Below are 18,738 nucleotides of genomic sequence, written 5' to 3'. Positions count from 1 at the left end.
CTTCTTTCCTTTCTTCATTTCGTTCAATTAATCGGTTCTCTTGGCTTAACATCAAGGATTCGACATAACTAATCGCAATTTCCAATGACCTACTAACTCGGTTGGCGATTAATTTTTTTATCGACCTTGTCGCAGTACTTAGACCATCCTGCGCTTGAACGGAGATAGAACAGAAGTGACGAGTGCAAACCGTTTTAGTAGAATCTTTGTGAGTTTTAATCTGAGTTCTACATTTCCGAGCTACTTTTTTTTTTCAAGAAATCTGAAGTTCACGAATATTTATTTATTCATATAAGAGAGAGAAAAAGAGAGAGAGAAAGGAAGAGGGAAGTCTTTAAAGTATAGAAGTAGTTTACGGATTACGTCAGCTTAATAGAATCTCGCAAGTCTTATGGAAGAAATGCGCAATACATTTGCATACTTATTTTGCACTACTCGTGGCCTAAATCTGTGTTGTCTATCCTTTTATATTATCGAACTTTATATATGTATATATATATATATATATATATATATATATATTGCACATTTATATATACTCATATATATATATATACACATGTGCAATCTCGGTAACAAACTTGACTACGAAATTTTAGTCACGACTAACCCCTTTCAATACTGTGTCATTGTGAGTACTATATAGAGAAAGAAAATATTTGTTTCGTGCGGGAGCTGCATATTAAAGCATCGAATAAGTCCACTCGCGGAATTCATACTAACGAGCGCAACCACCTTACCTATATGTCCTCTATAACTCCGTAAGAGATACGCGTTAGTTAAAAAAAAGGCATTTGAAAATTTCTCGATCATATTTCTCATACCGATAGAATCGAAAAGAAAAAAAGCAAAACAATATAATCAAGCTTTAATCTCGACGCTTGATCAACAAATTTTATTTTCATGTTAAAAACTTTACTATTGTGATATATGACATTTGAAATAAAAAGTATTTCCTTTTTCGTTTGATTGTAATGTCGTATAAACTCAGTAAGTTGTAATAATTTATCGCAATTAATGTTTTCAAAGGAACAAATACGATGTTATTACGTTTAAGTGTAGTTGAAATTACGCGCGTTATGAATTTGGTTGATTAGTGGCAGCACCGTCGGTAGCCCCCCGACACTAGCGCCATCATAAGAAACGTAACAGCATTAAAGAAATCGTTCACTTCCTTTTCGAGCGTCAAGGTGAGAAGTTTTATCTTTATTTTTGTTTTATATCCTTGAACTGGTATCAATGATTCGTTTCACATTAAAAAAAGGATCCAATAGAGAATTCAAAGAATTATTTAGTATTTTTTCGTTGCTTTATAAATTCCATCATTGGTTCGACGAATTTAGTGAGAATGACTGAATCAAATTCGAATATTTTAACGGGCCACGTGGCGAAACGTCTTACACAAGAAGAAATCGATAAAATGAAAGCTCAAAATTCCCGAATGGTATCGGAATTTCGAGCTAATCAACTCGAGAGAGAAGCTAAAAAACATTGGGATCTTTTTTACAAACGAAATACAACTAGATTTTTTAAAGATCGTCATTGGACGACGAGAGAATTCAACGAATTGTTGGGTTTGGGTTCGATTGAGAATGAAAACGTTCTTTTGGAGATCGGCTGTGGAGTAGGCAATTTGATTTATCCTTTGTTAGAAGATGGATTGAAATTTAAAAAGATATTCGCTTGCGATTTGTCCACGAATGCGATAGAATTAATGAAGGTAGGAATTTTTATAAAAAAATACTTCACAACTTTTTTTCTTATTAGATATAAATATCATTTTTGTTTGCAGAGTCACTCGTTGTATGATTCTGAAAAAATGAAGGCTTTTCGAACAGATATTACAACAGATAATTGTTTCTTTGAAGTCGATCGTCCAGTTAATGCAGCAACATTGATTTTTGTTCTATCGGCTATACACCCTCAAAAATTTAAAATGTAAGTTATGCCATTTTGCATTTTTATATGATTAAAAATGCTTTTTCCATATTTTTGTAAATATTTCAAGTGTTGCGCAAAATATTTATAACGTACTCGATACCGGAGGGATATTGCTTTTCCGAGATTACGGTTTATACGATATGGCTCAATTGAGATTCAAACCTGGTCATAAAATTGCAGAGAATTTTTATATGCGTCTAGATGGAACGAGGTAAATAATTTTTTTTTAAGCTTATCTATTTCAAACATTCTACGGGTTAATATAGTTCCTATTTTATTTTATCGTACAGAACATATTATTTTTCGATAGAAGAAATATCTGAGATTTTTAAATCTGTCGGTTTTGAAATTTCAACATGTGAATACGTACAAAGAAGGACTGTGAATTTTAAAGAGAATATTGACGTTCCCAGAATTTTCGTACAAGCAAAATTGAAGAAAATTTGAGAGAGATTGTTATTATAAAGGTACCGTAATATATTTTAAATAATAATTTATTTTTTAAATATCCGTATCTTCATGATGATCTCATAGTTCAACTGAGACTTAATGAAGCTCGTTTCTTTCGCTCCTATCTGATACGTAATAAACTTATATTATCGTAAGCAACAATATCTTAAAAGTGACGTATTAATATGAAATATTTTTTACATTTTAAAGGGTCTATGGATGATCGTGGGGAACAAACCTGGCTTTATTAGAAGTTTAATTCTAATAATTTTTTGTAAGTCATTTTTTTCATGGATTAAAATATTTTTTATTGTTTTTTTATGTTCATGATGAACTCATAGTTCAACTGATATAAATTGAAGACCAAAATATTAGTTTTTCGCTCCTATCTGAAATAATCTCTATTTCTAAGTCAAATGAAAAATATTGTATGGACAACATTCATTATAAAATTTTATTTCAGGTCATTTGACGGAAGTATAGTTTAATAACATTCCATGTATCTTCACAAATAATTTTAGTAATATTATGTAAGTATTTATGAAATTAATTTTTTAATTCATAAGAAAAGTCATATCTTATTAAATTCTATTTTATGATGAGAATTTATAAATGCATTTTGAAATAGTAATGATATGCATTTTTCGTCACTACCGCTGAAAATAAAGTTCTATAGAATAAAGTAAAAACCTTTGAGAAACCATGACATTTATTGCATTTTTTATTTATTACAGGAGGAATAATAATTGATTTAATTTTTCAATCGATATTAAACGTAGGAAAGCAAACATCTAATGTAAGTTATCTATATGATTAATTTTTTTGTTACTATATAATAAGTAAACAAAGTATGATGAGAAATTGATTTTACTATTATGAAATTTTTCATGATTTTCTATTAGCTCTAGCTGAATATTACATAGAATTATGTTAATTACCTTATGACATATGATTTAATGAAAGAGTAATATAATTGTTTTTTTTTTTTTTTTTAGATTTACAATATAGATTTACTCTCGGAAAGAAGATTATTTTATTTCAAGGATTACATTTTTATAAATATGCTTTTATGATGTATTAAATATGACTAAAACGCATCGTTTTAGGTCACGATTTAAAGAAAGAATAAAACGTTATAAAAAATGTTTTTTGAAAATATATAATAAATAAAAGTTTCAAATGTATTTAATAGCAGAACTGCATATATATATATATATACTCACACATACATACAACCTTTTCATTACTCAATATAATATACAGTTAAAAGTTTAAAATTTTTTCAATAAAGAGGAGTTAAGCTACAGTCAGTAAAATTTTATTTTTAAGCATTTTATACGTGTTTTTTCGCTCGTTTTAGCGAATGCGTAAATAACGCGTTATTTTTGTGGAATCCGGGTATTAATTTTATGTGAAACTTTTTCGCTGAAATAATATAAATAACTATGTATATGTATATATATATATATATATGTATGATCTCATTAATCTCGATCTAAAATGACAAAAGAATTTAAATTGGTCTAAAACTATTTTGTTTATCGACGAAATTCGGCGAGAAATAAAGAATTCAGATTTTTACGATTACAGCGAAGAAAGCAAGATTGTGTGTGTGTGTGTGTGTGTGTGTGTGTATATATATATATAAAATAGATTGAAAAGCAATTTATTAAAATCATTTCATTTACATATAAGATCTTGTAACAAGACTGGTCCTACGATCTTGACATTATAACATTCGAACGAGTTTAATTTATTTTAAAAGTTATTCAATAAATAAGAAAATCCTTTTAATTTACATATTGAACAGGAGAACGAAAAATATCGAGTGCATAATTTGAAAACATTCCAGTTAATTTATTCGTTGAATTTAACAAAGTTCTCCAAGAAGATACATATATATATATACACAAATTTGGTAAAAGGATTGATCTTTCTGGATCTTTCCACTCGTTAATCTTTTTCAAAATTAAAGAAGAAAGAGAAAAGATCCTTTTACAAAATCTACAAAAATCGGATAAACAAATGATATTAGATAATTTGACAAAGACGTCATTTATGTTTATCGTCTTATGTTTATCGTTTGCAGAGTTCAGAGAACTTGAATTACAATAAAATCCTTGTGCGTAGGATCATCATTACGTGGGTATTGTAAAACGCTTTCCTCTGTATTTGGCCGAACGCCAAGGTCTCTCCTTTGAACAGTGTATCTCGCAACACGTGTATGTATGCCTTTGTACATGGGATGACTATGGAATCGTCGATAGGACACCATGATACCTTCGTTGGGATATGAAGAAAAAAAAGAAGTACGTACACGCAAATGTACGCACTAACGTATTGTTAGCCCATAGTTTCATGAGCGTAAACAATAGAACACTACCACGAGTAACCCTATCCTAAAGCGAGGACACCTTTATGCTTACGATATATTACATTAAACAAAGTTACGATAGGCATGCAGACATCTCACATCACGAACGATTCGTGCGTCCTCGTGCATTGATCAATCCGCGTATGACGTGGACAGGATGATCCGATCGAAGGTATATAAAGCTATCCACCAAAATGCAAGAGTATCATTCGGTCCCTGTACATCACAGCAGCCGATTCCTAAATCCTCAACGTAGACATCATGCAATATTTCGCCGTAAGTATCTCGGCATATCAATTTATATATCGAATAATTTAACTAAGTAATATCTTTTAATAGTAATGATATTTTTAATATTACTAATTAATATTGTTAAATATTATTATTAGTAATTTCTATATTAGTTATAACTGATCGACACAATGTTAATCTTATGGAAATATTCTACTCATCGAATGAGTAGTTATCGTCCAATGGTATTCAAAGATGATTTATAAAAGATTTCGATTAAGATTTAAACGGATAGAAAAATTAGATAAATTAATTAAATATTAATAAGCTTTGAACTTTTTTTTTCTTTTATGTGTTAGTTTACTTAAATACATTTTTATATATCGTTTATTATCCTTTAAGGTAGATTCCTCTTTATTGGAGATATTTATCTAAATCGATCGAGAATATAATAAACGATATATAGAAACGTATGATTTTTTATTTTTATTTAAAGATCAGACGGAACTTGAATTAAAGACAAATCTAATATACATATACGTAAGTATCTTTTGCAAGTGACGGATGATGTATTTCAACTTGTTTCTTTTTTAATCGATAATCTTCCTACTTTAACAAAAAAGAAAAAAAAGAGATGTTACGGTCACTTTTTACTTGTATCCAGTGAGAGCGTAAGCTAATTCTGAATTGTCTCTTTTTTTTCCAGACTGTTGCCTTCTTGGCTCTCTTTGCCGTTGCTCTGACGCAAGCGCAACCAGTCGAGCCTGAGAAGAAGATCGAGCCCATCGAAGCAGAAGAGAATGCTTATTTACAATTGGAACTAAGAAACAAGAGAGGTCTTACTCCAACGCAATCGCAATCAGTTGAATCTGAGAAGAAGATCGAGCCCGTTGAAGTAGAAGAAAATGCTGACTTACAATTGGAGCTACGAAATAAAAGAGGTCTTCTCTACAGCGCAGCTTACACAGCACCAGTTGCCTACACTGCTTATTCCGCACCTTACGCTTATGCTCCGAGTTATGCGTATCCTTACGCTTATTCTTATCGTACCTATCCTTACGTTTACAGCAGCCCCTACATCTTATAAATTGTCTCTACCCTTAAAATGAACACGCGCGATCGTTCGTGATTTCAAGAAATCTGGGAAATATGACTTAGGCAAGCTATAAAAATGTATGTATGTATATTATTTTATCCCCCTTTGGATTCTCTAATATAATTGGCGAGTAGACGTTTAATATTGTAACAATTAAATTTTAAGGAATTCGCCGAATTTTGATTATGTACATTAATTTTACTTCAAATACAGACGGTTATATTGATTTAATCGCAAACATTAATCCTTTTTTGTTTCATTCGAGAAATGAAATATTACGTATTTGTAATCTTTTTCTCGATTTTCTTTTTTTCTTTTTTTCAGCGACGATACATATCATTGCAAAGTGTTAGGGGTATTATTCGTTTGTTGTTAATCGTTTCAATTTTACATTTCGTTTTCATTTTCTTTTTCTTTCTTTTTTCTTCTTTTCCTTATCGAGTAAAAAAATAAGTTTTCGAGAGAAAGATATGGATTTGGAAGAAAAGAAAAGAAGAAAAAAAAAACTCTTCAGAAATATTTGAAAGAGCAAGATCGTAAAGAATCGATGTCACGCTACACTCTCGACAATATTAATTTGCGAGATTTTAACGGAACGCGTATCGCACGAATGCCTTGAGCATTAATAATTTATAATATTCATAGCTCGTGACTGTGTGGTAGAGTTCATTGGGCATGTATCTACGGTATTATCTTTAACACCAGAGAAACATAGCACGAACTATAATACAAGCGGAAACTCTGACGTCATGAGACAAACATTATTTCAAATAGCATTGCTACCGTCGAATCATCGATACTATCGTCAAGATGACGATGACATAACGAGAAGCTTTTATTCAAACGATAAAAAGATATTCGATTGTAATACGATATAAGCCGCGTTCTCGTTTTTAGAGAAAGAGGGTGAAAGTTTCGAGCGTGCTTAGCGAGTAACCTAATTACTATTTTAATTTTAATATACATTACAATACACACACAGACATACGTATATATATATATATATATATATATATATATATATATATACATCGACTTGCAATATTTTCTAATATATTACTTATCTTACAATTTTATATATGTATACGTGTATATATATATGCGTGTGTAGATGTATATTAAAAAGTAAGAATATTCATTCGCAAATACTTTCGAGAATCTTAATACTACTTTTGAAGAATTTTCGTAGACGTTCGAATAAAGTCGATATTCTTCGTTCGTTCGATTTACGCGTAATCTTTTGTTACACAATAAGAATAAATCCCTACGAATGGAGAACTTATTCCGTATTCTCCGAGACTTGAGACTCCGGGAGTACTTTCACTGGGACACTGAAAAGTCGCGCGTGATGAGAATCAGCCGAAATTGTTCGAATTCGCGGCACACGACCATGGAATATATTAGTCGATTTTTTCGATGGAAGTCGAGAGAAGATTATTTGTTTCCCATGTCATACATGTTTCTTATATATATATTTTTTCTCTCGATTAAAAGCCATTTAATCAGTATGTAACGTCTACCAAGTATGTATGAAGATTAATGAACGTTAGAAAGAAGTTCGTTCACAAGAACATTCTGTCTTCTATCTTCATTCTACTTTTAATCTCAGTTTTATTTCTATCATCGATTTACGTCAAACTTTTGCGTAGTTCAATTTTTCATTATGTTTTCGGTATAACAAGGAAAAATCTTTCCAGATTCTCTTTTAATTTGCTAAAATATATATACATATGTACATACACAATAATTATCTATCGCTCGTTTCAAAATAAGAATTTTGGTAGTTATATATAAAAAGACGAATCTATACCACATCGATATGTGTAACATCATGAATCCGTAACAGTATTGCTTAAGTTTCGATCGATGAAAGCCAGTAAGAAAGTCTATTGTAATTCGTGAATGGTCGCGACCCGACTGTATTTATATATGTGCAGGTATGGCTGTAGTTTTAGTCGGTGCGAGTCTGTTCATATCCTCATAAGAATTAGTTTCCCGACAACTGTCTAGCGATTAAATGTCGATAAGCCGATAACTACATTTCTTTGACCTTAAGAAGAATCAGGAGATAGCATAGTGCAGTGTGTCGAGTGTTAGAAAGGATTATGCTATTGTGGAAAATGCGATTCTCTTTGGTGAGGATATTTCCGTAAACTTCATTGCGAGTAACGTGTGAGATAATATGTGTATTATTATACAGAGTCAGTTTAGTATAGCTTTTTTCCTTTTTACGAATTGTTTAGAAATTAGAGTCACAAGTCATATCGTTGGGACATTAATCTATTAATTATAAATTTATATATTGATATATTTTACGTTACTTATTATAATATTTTTTAGGTAACATGTCTCCTCGTCATTGGATTATCATCACTGACGTATGCCGGAGATGCGGAAGAAAGTTCTGATATTACGAAATTAGAAGTAGTAGAATTGAGCGAAGCGGAAACCGATAGCGATGCAAAGGAATCCGACGTTCAAATAAAAAGAGATTCTGGATATTCGTATAATAGACCAAATACAAGATCCAGATTTCAGTCTGGTCAATCGGGATATCGAGGAAGAATCGTTACGAGGATTCCAAGTCAATTAAATAGGCCATTTAACAAATACGGTCCACCGAGTCATCAGAATTTGGGATTGTCCAAGCCCAATGTTCATGGGCAACAACATCGTGATAAATTTCAACATCATGGACAATCTTCTCAACATCGTCATCCGAATAATCAACATTCCAATAATTTCCCAAATCATGGCAATGGTTTATGGGATCAAGGTATACCAAGTCCTATAAGAAATTTGGATTTTGCCGAAGTCAGTCCTATAGCCAGTCAAAACAACGAACCATTTGGTTCGAACACAGCTAATTATTTGCCACCTAGAAATCAAAAATTGCCAGCTTATTCGCCAGCTGATAACTTTTCTCCGCAACATACAGTATCACCGTCGCAGAGTCATCTCGAAAGTCATAACGCAAATTTCCAAAATCAAAATGTCGTTCAATCGCAAGGAGGTCAGATATCCGATGCTGCTCTTTTTCTATCACAAAACGCACAAGCCTTGCAACAACTGTACGGTGCTGCGGCTACTAGCCAAGACTTTGCGCCAAATGCGAACGATTTCGTCGATCAAAATAATCAAATTCAGAATCCAAACGGTCAATTGCAACATTTCGAGAATACCTCACCAAATCCTCAAATCTTTCGAGGACCATTACCTTCTTACGCTTCGGGTACATTGAATCCTCAAGAGACACTTGAGCACATACAGTCGTTAGAAAAAGATAGATTGATCGCGCAGTTGCAACAAGCGTTGGCTCAATCCCAAGTCCAATCTTCCAGTACTGAAGTTAGATACGCGCAAAATCATGGCAATTATCCTCAGAATCAAGATCTCTTGGCTTCCATTGGTACGGAATTTCCACCGCTAGGTAAATCAACTACAAATAGAAACACGATAGCACTTGGTACAGGAAACATAGCCTTCAATCAATTACCTTTTCTACCAGGAACAACGACCGGTCCAATCAAATTTCCTTTAGGTTATGGTCTGACCACAACGACGACTCAATCACCGGGCACCAGCGCGACAACGACAATCGCAACTTCAACCGGACGTCCTATTCAGACTAACAAAGGCGATGGTACAACGCAGATCGGTGTAAACGTGCCTGTTCCTGCTCAACCTGGAACTGCGGTCGTAAATCCCATAGGATTCCCATTGTACGGCGGGTTCGTACCAACCTTCGTAGCAAATGTCCCTAGCTATGGAGTTTATGCTCCAGGCGCAGTGACTCCGATACAATCGTCAGGATCATCGTCTACTCACTTTGGAATACCTATTCCAACAGATCAAGGAAATAAAGGAATTCAACCTCAGCTACCTCCAAAGACACCACCGTCAGCTAGTCAACCTGGAGTTGTCACTTCAACGCCCGTTCAACCAGTACATCCGACTTCTCCTTTGCATCCTGTTGCTACACCCATTCATCCTATCCTCCCAGCAACTCCGACACACGTTCAACCTTCGGTAGGTACAACGCCCAATCAACATCCCACCTATGGCCTACAAACGCCCCTTGTCAATCCTTTGATATATAAACCGATAAAGCCTGTCTATCCTGTCTATTATTATTCAAATTTAGCTTATCAATTACAAAAACCGACACTGCCAACCTATCCGTGGAGTTATGCACCCTCGTACGTTTCTGCGAAACCTGCTCAAATATGGAAATGAGATGATGCTATATCCATTGAACTATACGCGACTCGTTCTCCCACGTCGTCGTGACTTGTTCACTCTCTCGAATACGAAAGAAAGAAAGAAAGAATGAATGAAAGAAAGAAATATAGAAAGGAAGAAAGAAAGTCAGCAAGAGTTCGGAAAACGAGACTTCGAGTAAATTTCTCGGAAATGAGAAGAAGCAACGAGATAAGATGAACGATCCGTAGAAATTTCATTTTAATGGGATGAAACTATAGTTGATTAATTATTAAGTAGAACATCGATTAGAGCTTCTTCGATGACACTGTTATCGATGATAGCTTATAAGTATCGAAATACGATACACTTTCCTTTGGACTCTCGAATAACGTTCGTGTTCCTTCTCCTATAACTCTCATGATATTCTCTAACGTTGGAGTCCATGTACATATATATATATATATACTCGCTCTTTATTTATTTGTTGAAATAAAAACATATCTTTTTTTTTCTTTCTATTTTCATTCATCCATCAGAGATAATATCTGCATATATATCGCATTCTATTATGCGACCGTCCCATAAAAATACATAAACTTTACCAGTTTATCTTTTTCGAGTTGACGATCCAGTTAGAAACTCGTTCGATTAATTCCCATATTTGTTTCTCTACGCATGCTTGTTTGAAAAAAAAAAACACAACAAAAAACGGAGAAAAACATCGTCGGAATTTTTTCTTTTTATCGTTTTTCTAAAGTTTTTAAATTGAAACGATCGTCGAACAAGGCCGAAATTCATGCGTGGAGATATATAATCAATTGTAACGATTTGAAACGGGCCGTTGCTTCGTCCGATGGAAAGTCGTAACGAGAAAATGTAGTGCGACCACTTCCGGTCGGTTGAATCGATACGAAAGAGAACTCTCACCGAAGTCGTGACGTCTTCATGATCACCGGTACAATCGACAGCACGATCGACGTTGCCTGGGTGCCCCGATCCTGACCTCGAAAGTCGTTCGATAATTCTAACCACGGTCAATGCGCGGACGGATTAGCTGAGTTATCCGAAGCATACATAATAAACCATTGGTATTGGCAGGTGTATCTAAGATGGGTTATCGATTTCGTAATCTTTCGGCGTGACTCTATGCAAGAGAAGATTCGCCGAACGATCGATTCATCCGATCAAGATAATAAAGAGAACATATTATCGTGTTCGTTCATCATGTTATAAGTCCATCATCATATTATAACGCTATTGTGTTGCAAAAATTATCATATATATATATATATATATATATATATATATATATATATATATCGTGCTTTTTTATTTGATCATTCAGAACACGTTTAGTAAAATATGTATTATAAGTATATTTAATTTGGATAAATTACCGTTAGATAATCGTAAGATATTACCAGTTTTATATATTTTTTCTTTTTTTTTCTTTTCTTTTTTTTTCGTAGCACAAGATACGAAAGGTTTAAAGGTCTAGTTCATTTCGTATCATAATATTCTTTTTTATTTTATTCAAACCCGTCTTCAACTCACTTTTCTTGGTGACCCGGATAATCTCGCAGGTTTTTTTTTTATTTCTTCTTCTTTTTCTCTTTTCCTTTTTTCTTCTTTTTTTCCCGTTACTTATATGTACGTAGATACTTTTACTGTTTCAACGATGGAAACCAGTCCGACGTAACAACCAATCCATTCGATCCCTTTTTTTTTTTTTTTTTTTTGAAACTCATCCTAAGATTCCTATTCGTTTGTTAGAGATTTTATAAGTTCGATCTAACTCCTACAAAGTACGGTTTCTCTCGTTTCGTGTTAACGACGATCGAAATCGGAGCACGGAATCGATCGGTCATCGATCGGATTTACGGGAGATTCGTGGAGATCGTAAAAGTTTTCGTGCGATTCGAGATTCAGCACGAGCAAACGATTCTCTTCCTTCATCTATTCGGGTGAAAGTAAAACGAAATGAATCGCTTGTTTTCAGATGGTTCCCGATGTTGTTAAGTTCGAACGAGAAGGGAAGGAGTAATTGGTGATATATATATATATATATAAAGAAGAATAGTTTCTGCATAAATTCACATTGATTATCTAACTTGTTATATATTTTTCTATATTTTCCTATATTTTCTTTTTGCATATAAATCCATATTTTATCATAATACTCGTTCATATTCTCTTTCTATTTTTTCTTTTTATTTTTCATTTCCTTGCTTTTTCTTCTTCATCTTGTTCGACTCTCCTCTGTTGTATGTTAATATCAAAAGTAAAAAGTTAAACAAGTACCAGAAGGTTTTTCTATTCACCATCCGTACATTTCACTTTCCAACCTCGGGAATCTACTTTCAGAAGACAGCGAGAGCAAAGAATGCGACTAGTATAAAAGCGAATCCTTTTACCTTACCTTTCATACAACCAAATACATCTACATACATGCAGCGTCAATTTTTTACCGGAGATGAGTTCTTTTTTATTTCTCTCTTTTTCTTTTTTTTTTTTTTTAACACAGCACAACAGAAAATAACATAACGTCGTATATTTCGCATACATAGACTTTTTAATAGCGTTCATTAATCAACCAAATGTGTAGTTGAAATCTTTCTTTCCGCTAGTGTCCATCGTTTATTTGTTTTTCTCTTTTTCCTTCTTTCTCTCTCTTTTATTTTTTTTCTTTTTCTTTTACAATTCATTTTTACGACTCTACATTGATTAAATCAATAACGTAATATAAGATACCTATCGTTTAACGTGGGAACGAAAATTCTAAAACTATTGTTGACTGTTCGTATTCGAATTCCTCTCTCGCTCTCTCTCTTTGTCTGTCTGTTTGTCTTTTTCTCTTTCTCTCTTTCTATCCTTCTCTTTACTATAGGATTCGCTTTATTATGGATAGCCGGAAATGACCGTAATGAGTTACGGAGGGAAATAAAAGCGACTGGTCTCGATCGTTATGATTCCTATTTTGAGCGAATTTACATTCAATTACACTTTCTAGGCAATAATCTACAGCGATTTTATTTCAATTTCGTTCAACGTTCGGTATATGAGAAAATTCATTTTCCTCGATGAGACGAATCGTCGAGATAGCATTTCCGATTCATAAAGCAATTTTATTGATATTGATTTTCTATATTTGTTGATTACAATACCATTGAATTATTAATTCTATAATGTTGATTACGATACTATTGAATTATTAATTCGTAATAATTAGAATTGATTACGATAACATTGATATATTAAAAGATATATATTTAATGACATTCATTGACGTAATATTATTATTGTATAAATCAACATGACAAATATCTATAGAAAAAGTGGTCTCAATATTCTCGACAATATTCTAGACGATTTAAACAATAAACTACTCTAAAGGCTTGTAATTTTTTAATTTAAAACTTATAAAAATGTCTCGAATGTTTTAAATCATCTAAGATCTTTTGATGTTTAAGATCGCTTGGAAATTTTTGGATCTATCTTGTATATACTGGAATGATAACATAGAAATATAAATAAATATATTTAATAATAGTAATAAATATCAATATAGGTATATATAAAAATATATGTTAAATTAATAAAGAAATAATTCATATATCAATAAGACGAAGTCTTCTCTATATAATGATCTTCTTAAAAATTCGATCGCGTAAGATAAAGTGGGTCGTATAAATGCTGGTTTTATGCACTTCTAGGAAGTCACCAGGATGCATCCATCCATCTTCTGAATGTTCGACGTAATTACATGCTTGAAAGATGAGCGAAGCGAACTCGCCGACGTTTAAAGTGCCTTCCACATATACACATACGTTTGACTTAGTAGATATTGCACCACGTGTCCAAGCGAGTCTCTCGTAATTAACAAGGATCTCAATTTGTTTTACGGAATATCACATACTTTTTTCTAAAATACGTATGATATAAGATGAAAGCCTTTCAAAAAGAAAAAAAAAAAAAAAACTGAAAATCTTTAATTAAAATAATGTATATACATATGTATGTATGTATGTATATTTAATAACGTGAATAAGTAAATTGTATATATATGTATATATATTATTTAATAAGTAAATGTATATATATGTATGTATATTTTTTTTCGAGTGGAAAAAAATGTTTGTGCCATGTTTCCTGATGTAAATAAGTATACTATTTCGTGCAAATCTTGACTTTTTTTTTTGGAATTAGATTAACATGAAACAAGGGACAAGGAAATAACTTTGCGAGAGTCGCATGACGAAATTTCCGGTTGCCGGAATCTTTGAAATCAGGAAGTCGAAGGATCGGCCTTTTCCTTGTTTCGACGGTCATTCACTCGTAGGAAGATTAGAACCTTTTTCCTACGATCGAAGTAAAACAATGGCCGATAAGAATCAAGTAAAATGACTTTTACCTGGCATGAAGGAATCGTAAGCTCCACTTCTTTCTTATGGCTTTTGTGCGTTTATTGCTTCTCTAGGATACCATCAGACTGAAAGCTTCACGTGCGACGAGATTCTCCTGCGCTCAGAATCAGCACGGAGAGACTTACCTTCACCTAGACCTTTCTTTCTCTCGTACGAGAGGGGATCCACATATAAAAGGTCTCTACTGGGTTGGCATGGCATCAGAAAGCACATTTCACTTAACCACTCGGTAGTCGGCTGACCACGAGAATTAGTTACAAGAATACCAACTTGACTAGTGATATGCGTTCGTTCGTAAGTTCATGTGTATATATAAATCGTATTTATGTAATTTTCTCATTTTATATTTGAAGAAATTACTTCACATAGAATCCACATTAAAAAAGAAGAAAATGAAAACAAACGGAAAAGAAATTTATCGATAATATGATGATAACACTTTGAATTCAATACAACAGTTATCTACTTATTAAAAAAATGCAAATTAACGTTGAAAATTATTTTCTATTTGCAGATACTTATGGGGCTATTTGCCCTTGCTTTTGCAAATGTCTCTTGTAGAGAGACAAGAGGTGAAAAGCCTCAAAGACCACATCGACCACCGTTAAAGGGTAAACGTGGAGTTAGTGACTATCCCTTAGGATATTCATCCGGGGGTCATTCCTATTCTTCACCCGTATACTCAGCTGTTGGATCTGGCTATAGTCTAGGTGGATCGTCAGGCTCTATTTCTCTTGGACATTCGGGTCTTCAAAGTTTGCAGAGTTTGGGAGTCGGTGGTGGTCATGGTCTAGGATATTCCAACTCTGGATTAGGATCTTCATTGGGATATGGAATGTCTGTTGGTTCTGGTTTGGGTCATGGTGGAGGTCTTCAAGGTCTCTCGAGTCACAGCTCTTATTCTTTGCCAAGTCTACCTAGCATCAACTTAGGATCAGGCGGTGGATCAAGCGAAGGACTCTTCACTCCTTCAAAGAACGGTCCGGTTACTTTTGGAATTCATGGAGGTAATTCGATTGGTGGCACTGCTTCGAGTACTTACTCTACACCAATTTATGCGTCAGGAGGTCAAGGACTCTCGGCTTATGGAAGCGGATCGAGCGGACTTTCCAGTCTTCCTTTAACGTTATCATCTCCTCACGGTTCTTCTTCCTACAATCTACCAACTGTAACCTTGCAATCGTCTGGTACTTCTACTGGCTACAGTCTCCCAGCAAATTCTCAACCTCATACGGTATCCGGAGGATTGGTCTTATCATCAGGATCCCATGGAGGTTCATCGGGCTATACTCTACCCGTATCATCGGGATCCTCCCATGGAATTTCTCTAAGCGGTCTATCTTCTGGCTCGCATGGTGGATCGTCCGGATATAGTCTCCCTATAAGTTCAGGATCTCACGGTATCTCTAGTTTGTCCAGTAATTCAGGCAGCATATCCGGTTACTCTCTAGCACCTGTATCCGCGTCATACAGCGCACCCAACTCTCACGTTAGCCTATCCATCGGTTCCTCCGACGGATCCTCTTACTCTCTCCCAGCATCCTCCGGATCTCATTCAGTTTCGGGATCCTCCAATTCCGGGTCATATTCAAGCTCTGGATATTCTCCAGCTTCTTCGGATGGTAGCTCTTATTCTTCCAGCGGAAGTACGAGTTACTCCAGTCCAAGTTCTAGTTATTCAAGCCCTAGCAGTAGTTATTCCAGTCCTAGTTCCAGTTATTCAAGCCAGAGCTCAAGCTATTCGAGTCCTAGTTCCAGTTACTCGAGTCCTAGTTCCAGTTACTCAAGTCCTAGTTCAAGTTATTCCGCTATTTCCAATGGTTATTCCTCGAGTTATTCCAGTCCATCTAATTCCTATGGTTCACCATCGGAATCTCATGGATCTTATTCGCATTTGAGCCCAAGATATATCAGTTATCCAGTGGGTAAAGCTTACGAAACTTTAACACCTGGCAGCTCGAAATATGATACAATTTCATATTCGAGTCCCAATGGAAAATATTAATAGATTGCGATATATAATAGGTATATATACATATATAATAGGTATATATACATCTTAGCATGATTAAATTAGATCCAACGAGAGATCTCACTCGACCATAATAACTGTTATATCTTGCCGCAGTGGTAGTAGATTGTAATCGTACATTGAAATCACGAAAAGAGAATCTTGATGCAGGTCGACTGTTAATATATTACCAAGTACGGAAGACCCAAGATTGCGAAGAATTGTAAACGTATTTATAATGATATCTATTATAATTAATAGTTTATTTAATGTATGTTTTTTTATTTATAATATCGTTGATAATTCACAGAACGTTATTGCAATTTTACATATATACAATGTCGACAACGTGATCCTTGTTGCATAGTTTTTTTTATATTATATATATATATATATATATATATATATAGACACACACACATACACACGTATATATTTTTTTCCTTTTTGTAATAAAAGCAGTTCCTTTGAAAATACCGAAAGAGTTGTTTATCGTTATTGTGAAAGTTCGAACGACACGTAATGATACTGAAATACGCTCATGCTCAGAGAGGACGGTAATAAAAATAATAAAAGAGTAACAAACGAAAAGAAAAAAAAAGAAAAGAGAAAAAAAAGGTCGTCCGGTAGTCATGAAAACGAGATCGCTTTTACTTCAAGGCCGAGCCAGCCAGTCCTCTACGTTTCGCAGAACGCCTTTCTAAATCTTTATTTTATTTTGGAAAGGCAATTCTTTATCGTTAGGCAAATCTTTATATGTACGTGTACAAAGAAGTTCACCTAATTTAAAGCCATCAAGATCCGTGATATCAAAATTGAAAGTTGATAATTTACTATTATTATTAAGGTCTTGCATGATATGTCAAACGAAATGACTATTCGTAAAAAATAATCAACTGTTCACGTAGAAAGTCATGTAAATGAAAAAAAATATATATATACATATATATATATATATGTGCACATATATATATTATAAAAAGACAAATTTATATAATTTAATGTCCTTAGAGATTGGTTTCGTATTCGCATTAAGTCGAATTACTTATTGATTTATGACACGACCATAAGAGATTTGACCCTGGAAAAGTATGAATGAGGAAAGCCAGGAAAACGAGGGACTTGCAGATAGAAGGAAATAACTTCAATGATAAGTCAGATTTAAGATGTCAGGAAGCGAAGTGAAAATGAAAAATTCATGATCTCATCGAGAAAAGGAGAGAGATCGAACGAGATATCGAAGGGGCAACGTTCGTACCGATACTCGACTAATGAATCTATCATTTTTCATATCGATTATTATTTTTTCACATCGATTTCGTTTCTTCGTTACTCTCTAAAGTGAAGTCAGAAAAAAAAAGAATTATATATTTTTTTTTAATTGACTTCCTTCCTTCAGACATCGCTCTATATCGTTTACGCTATTAAACGACCAATGACCAACTCGTTTTATTTCTCCAACGCCTTTCGTATTTTCACTTGGTAAATTATTTCTCTTTAATGGTCTCTCTTAACAGGTATACTACTACATAAACTAGCACCTACTCTTACTACCATCGAGTAATAACGCAAAAATAATATCACCGTATCTTAGTTAGTACATATAAGATTCTTTGGTTAATTAAGAATATTTTATCTAGATGAGTAGTTGAGAGAATAAAAATGTGAAATAAAGGAAAATGAAATAAAAAAGGAACGAAAAATAGAGTTTTCTCGTTTCTCTTTCAAAAATATCGGAGAGAACTTGTTATAAAAGAATTATGTTGACATTCATAAATCAATATATATATATATATATATATATATATATATACATATGTATATACAATATTTTCTCTTATCATTTATCTCTATCATAACAGAAATTTGTTTCGAAAGCGGCATCAAGTGAACTTAACACGTGTCACTCGTGTTATATTATACATGAACTTTTAAAACGTGACATATGCTCTTTGCGTATGCACCTGACCTAGTTTTTAAAGCCATGCTCGCATACAGTTTTATGGTC

The 18,738-nt window shown here is 33.5% G+C and overlaps 4 protein-coding genes and 2 non-coding genes across 12 annotated transcripts; all 6 read left to right on the top strand.

The window, feature by feature from the left end:
• The first annotated feature begins 551 nt into the window (after positions 1–551).
• On the top strand, positions 552–4,660 carry LOC127071777 (tRNA N(3)-methylcytidine methyltransferase METTL6). Of its 4 annotated transcripts, none has more exons than XM_051011421.1 (8): positions 561–1,720; positions 1,793–1,938; positions 2,009–2,152; positions 2,232–2,408; positions 2,602–2,665; positions 2,855–2,921; positions 3,126–3,187; positions 4,522–4,660. In XM_051011421.1, the coding sequence occupies exons 1-4, from the start codon at positions 1,349–1,351 to the stop codon at positions 2,386–2,388; spliced, it is 819 nt and encodes a 272-aa protein (XP_050867378.1). In that variant the 5' UTR covers positions 561–1,348; the 3' UTR covers positions 2,389–2,408; positions 2,602–2,665; positions 2,855–2,921; positions 3,126–3,187; positions 4,522–4,660. The 4 variants fall into 4 exon arrangements, with proteins under 4 accessions (XP_050867379.1, XP_050867378.1, XP_050867377.1 ...); XM_051011420.1 differs by having other exon boundaries at positions 4,481–4,628; XM_051011419.1 differs by lacking the exon at positions 4,522–4,660 and adding an exon at positions 3,387–4,340.
• Positions 2,448–2,528, top strand: LOC127071917 (small nucleolar RNA snR60/Z15/Z230/Z193/J17). The gene has a single exon (XR_007785272.1). It is a non-coding gene; the product is annotated as a small nucleolar RNA snR60/Z15/Z230/Z193/J17 (small nucleolar RNA).
• On the top strand, positions 2,709–2,792 carry LOC127071916 (small nucleolar RNA snR60/Z15/Z230/Z193/J17). Its single transcript, XR_007785271.1, has one exon. It is a non-coding gene; the product is annotated as a small nucleolar RNA snR60/Z15/Z230/Z193/J17 (small nucleolar RNA).
• A 232-nt stretch (positions 4,661–4,892) lies between the features above and the next one.
• Positions 4,893–6,330, top strand: LOC127071784 (uncharacterized). The gene is made up of 2 exons (XM_051011433.1): positions 4,893–5,041; positions 5,703–6,330. Exons 1-2 carry the CDS (start codon positions 5,027–5,029, stop codon positions 6,081–6,083), a joined length of 396 nt encoding a protein of 131 aa, XP_050867390.1. The 5' UTR covers positions 4,893–5,026; the 3' UTR covers positions 6,084–6,330.
• A 152-nt stretch (positions 6,331–6,482) lies between these two features.
• LOC127071769 (uncharacterized) lies at positions 6,483–12,814 on the top strand. Of its 2 annotated transcripts, XM_051011407.1 has the most exons (4): positions 6,483–8,227; positions 8,433–9,522; positions 9,601–10,121; positions 10,237–12,814. In XM_051011407.1, exons 1-4 carry the CDS (start codon positions 8,198–8,200, stop codon positions 10,423–10,425), a joined length of 1,830 nt encoding a protein of 609 aa, XP_050867364.1. In that variant the 5' UTR covers positions 6,483–8,197; the 3' UTR covers positions 10,426–12,814. The 2 variants fall into 2 exon arrangements, with proteins under 2 accessions (XP_050867364.1, XP_050867363.1); XM_051011406.1 differs by having other exon boundaries at positions 9,601–12,814.
• A 136-nt stretch (positions 12,815–12,950) lies between these two features.
• Positions 12,951–18,656, top strand: LOC127071771 (hornerin-like). Of its 3 annotated transcripts, none has more exons than XM_051011411.1 (5): positions 12,951–14,167; positions 14,502–14,690; positions 14,773–15,013; positions 15,234–15,726; positions 15,784–18,656. In XM_051011411.1, the coding sequence occupies exons 3-5, from the start codon at positions 15,002–15,004 to the stop codon at positions 16,722–16,724; spliced, it is 1,446 nt and encodes a 481-aa protein (XP_050867368.1). In that variant the 5' UTR covers positions 12,951–14,167; positions 14,502–14,690; positions 14,773–15,001; the 3' UTR covers positions 16,725–18,656. The 3 variants fall into 3 exon arrangements, with proteins under 3 accessions (XP_050867368.1, XP_050867369.1, XP_050867366.1); XM_051011412.1 differs by having other exon boundaries at positions 15,234–15,699; positions 15,784–18,439; XM_051011409.1 differs by having other exon boundaries at positions 15,234–18,656.
• Positions 18,657–18,738: the final 82 nt, after the last annotated feature.

This window comes from Vespula vulgaris, chromosome 23 (assembly GCF_905475345.1).
Source record: "Vespula vulgaris chromosome 23, iyVesVulg1.1, whole genome shotgun sequence".
NCBI lineage: Eukaryota > Metazoa > Arthropoda > Insecta > Hymenoptera > Vespidae > Vespula > Vespula vulgaris.
Note: the sequence above shows the minus strand (reverse complement) of the source record. Positions and strands in the feature narration are given on the sequence as shown.

Bases quoted from the DNA above. Each gene is read 5' to 3' on its own strand.
- LOC127071777 (XM_051011421.1), top strand. From the start codon at position 1,349: ATGACTGAATCAAATTCGAATATTTTAACGGGCCACGTGGCGAAACGT. The intron at 1,721-1,792 runs GTAGGAATTTTT...TTTTGTTTGCAG, and splicing joins ATGCGATAGAATTAATGAAG to AGTCACTCGTTGTATGATTC. The intron at 2,153-2,231 runs GTAAATAATTTT...TTTATCGTACAG, and splicing joins ATGCGTCTAGATGGAACGAG to AACATATTATTTTTCGATAG.
- LOC127071769 (XM_051011406.1), top strand. From the start codon at position 8,198: ATGCTATTGTGGAAAATGCGATTCTCTTTG. The intron at 8,228-8,432 runs GTGAGGATATTT...AATATTTTTTAG, and splicing joins GGAAAATGCGATTCTCTTTG to GTAACATGTCTCCTCGTCAT. The intron at 9,523-9,600 runs GTAAATCAACTA...CTTTTCTACCAG, and splicing joins TACGGAATTTCCACCGCTAG to GAACAACGACCGGTCCAATC.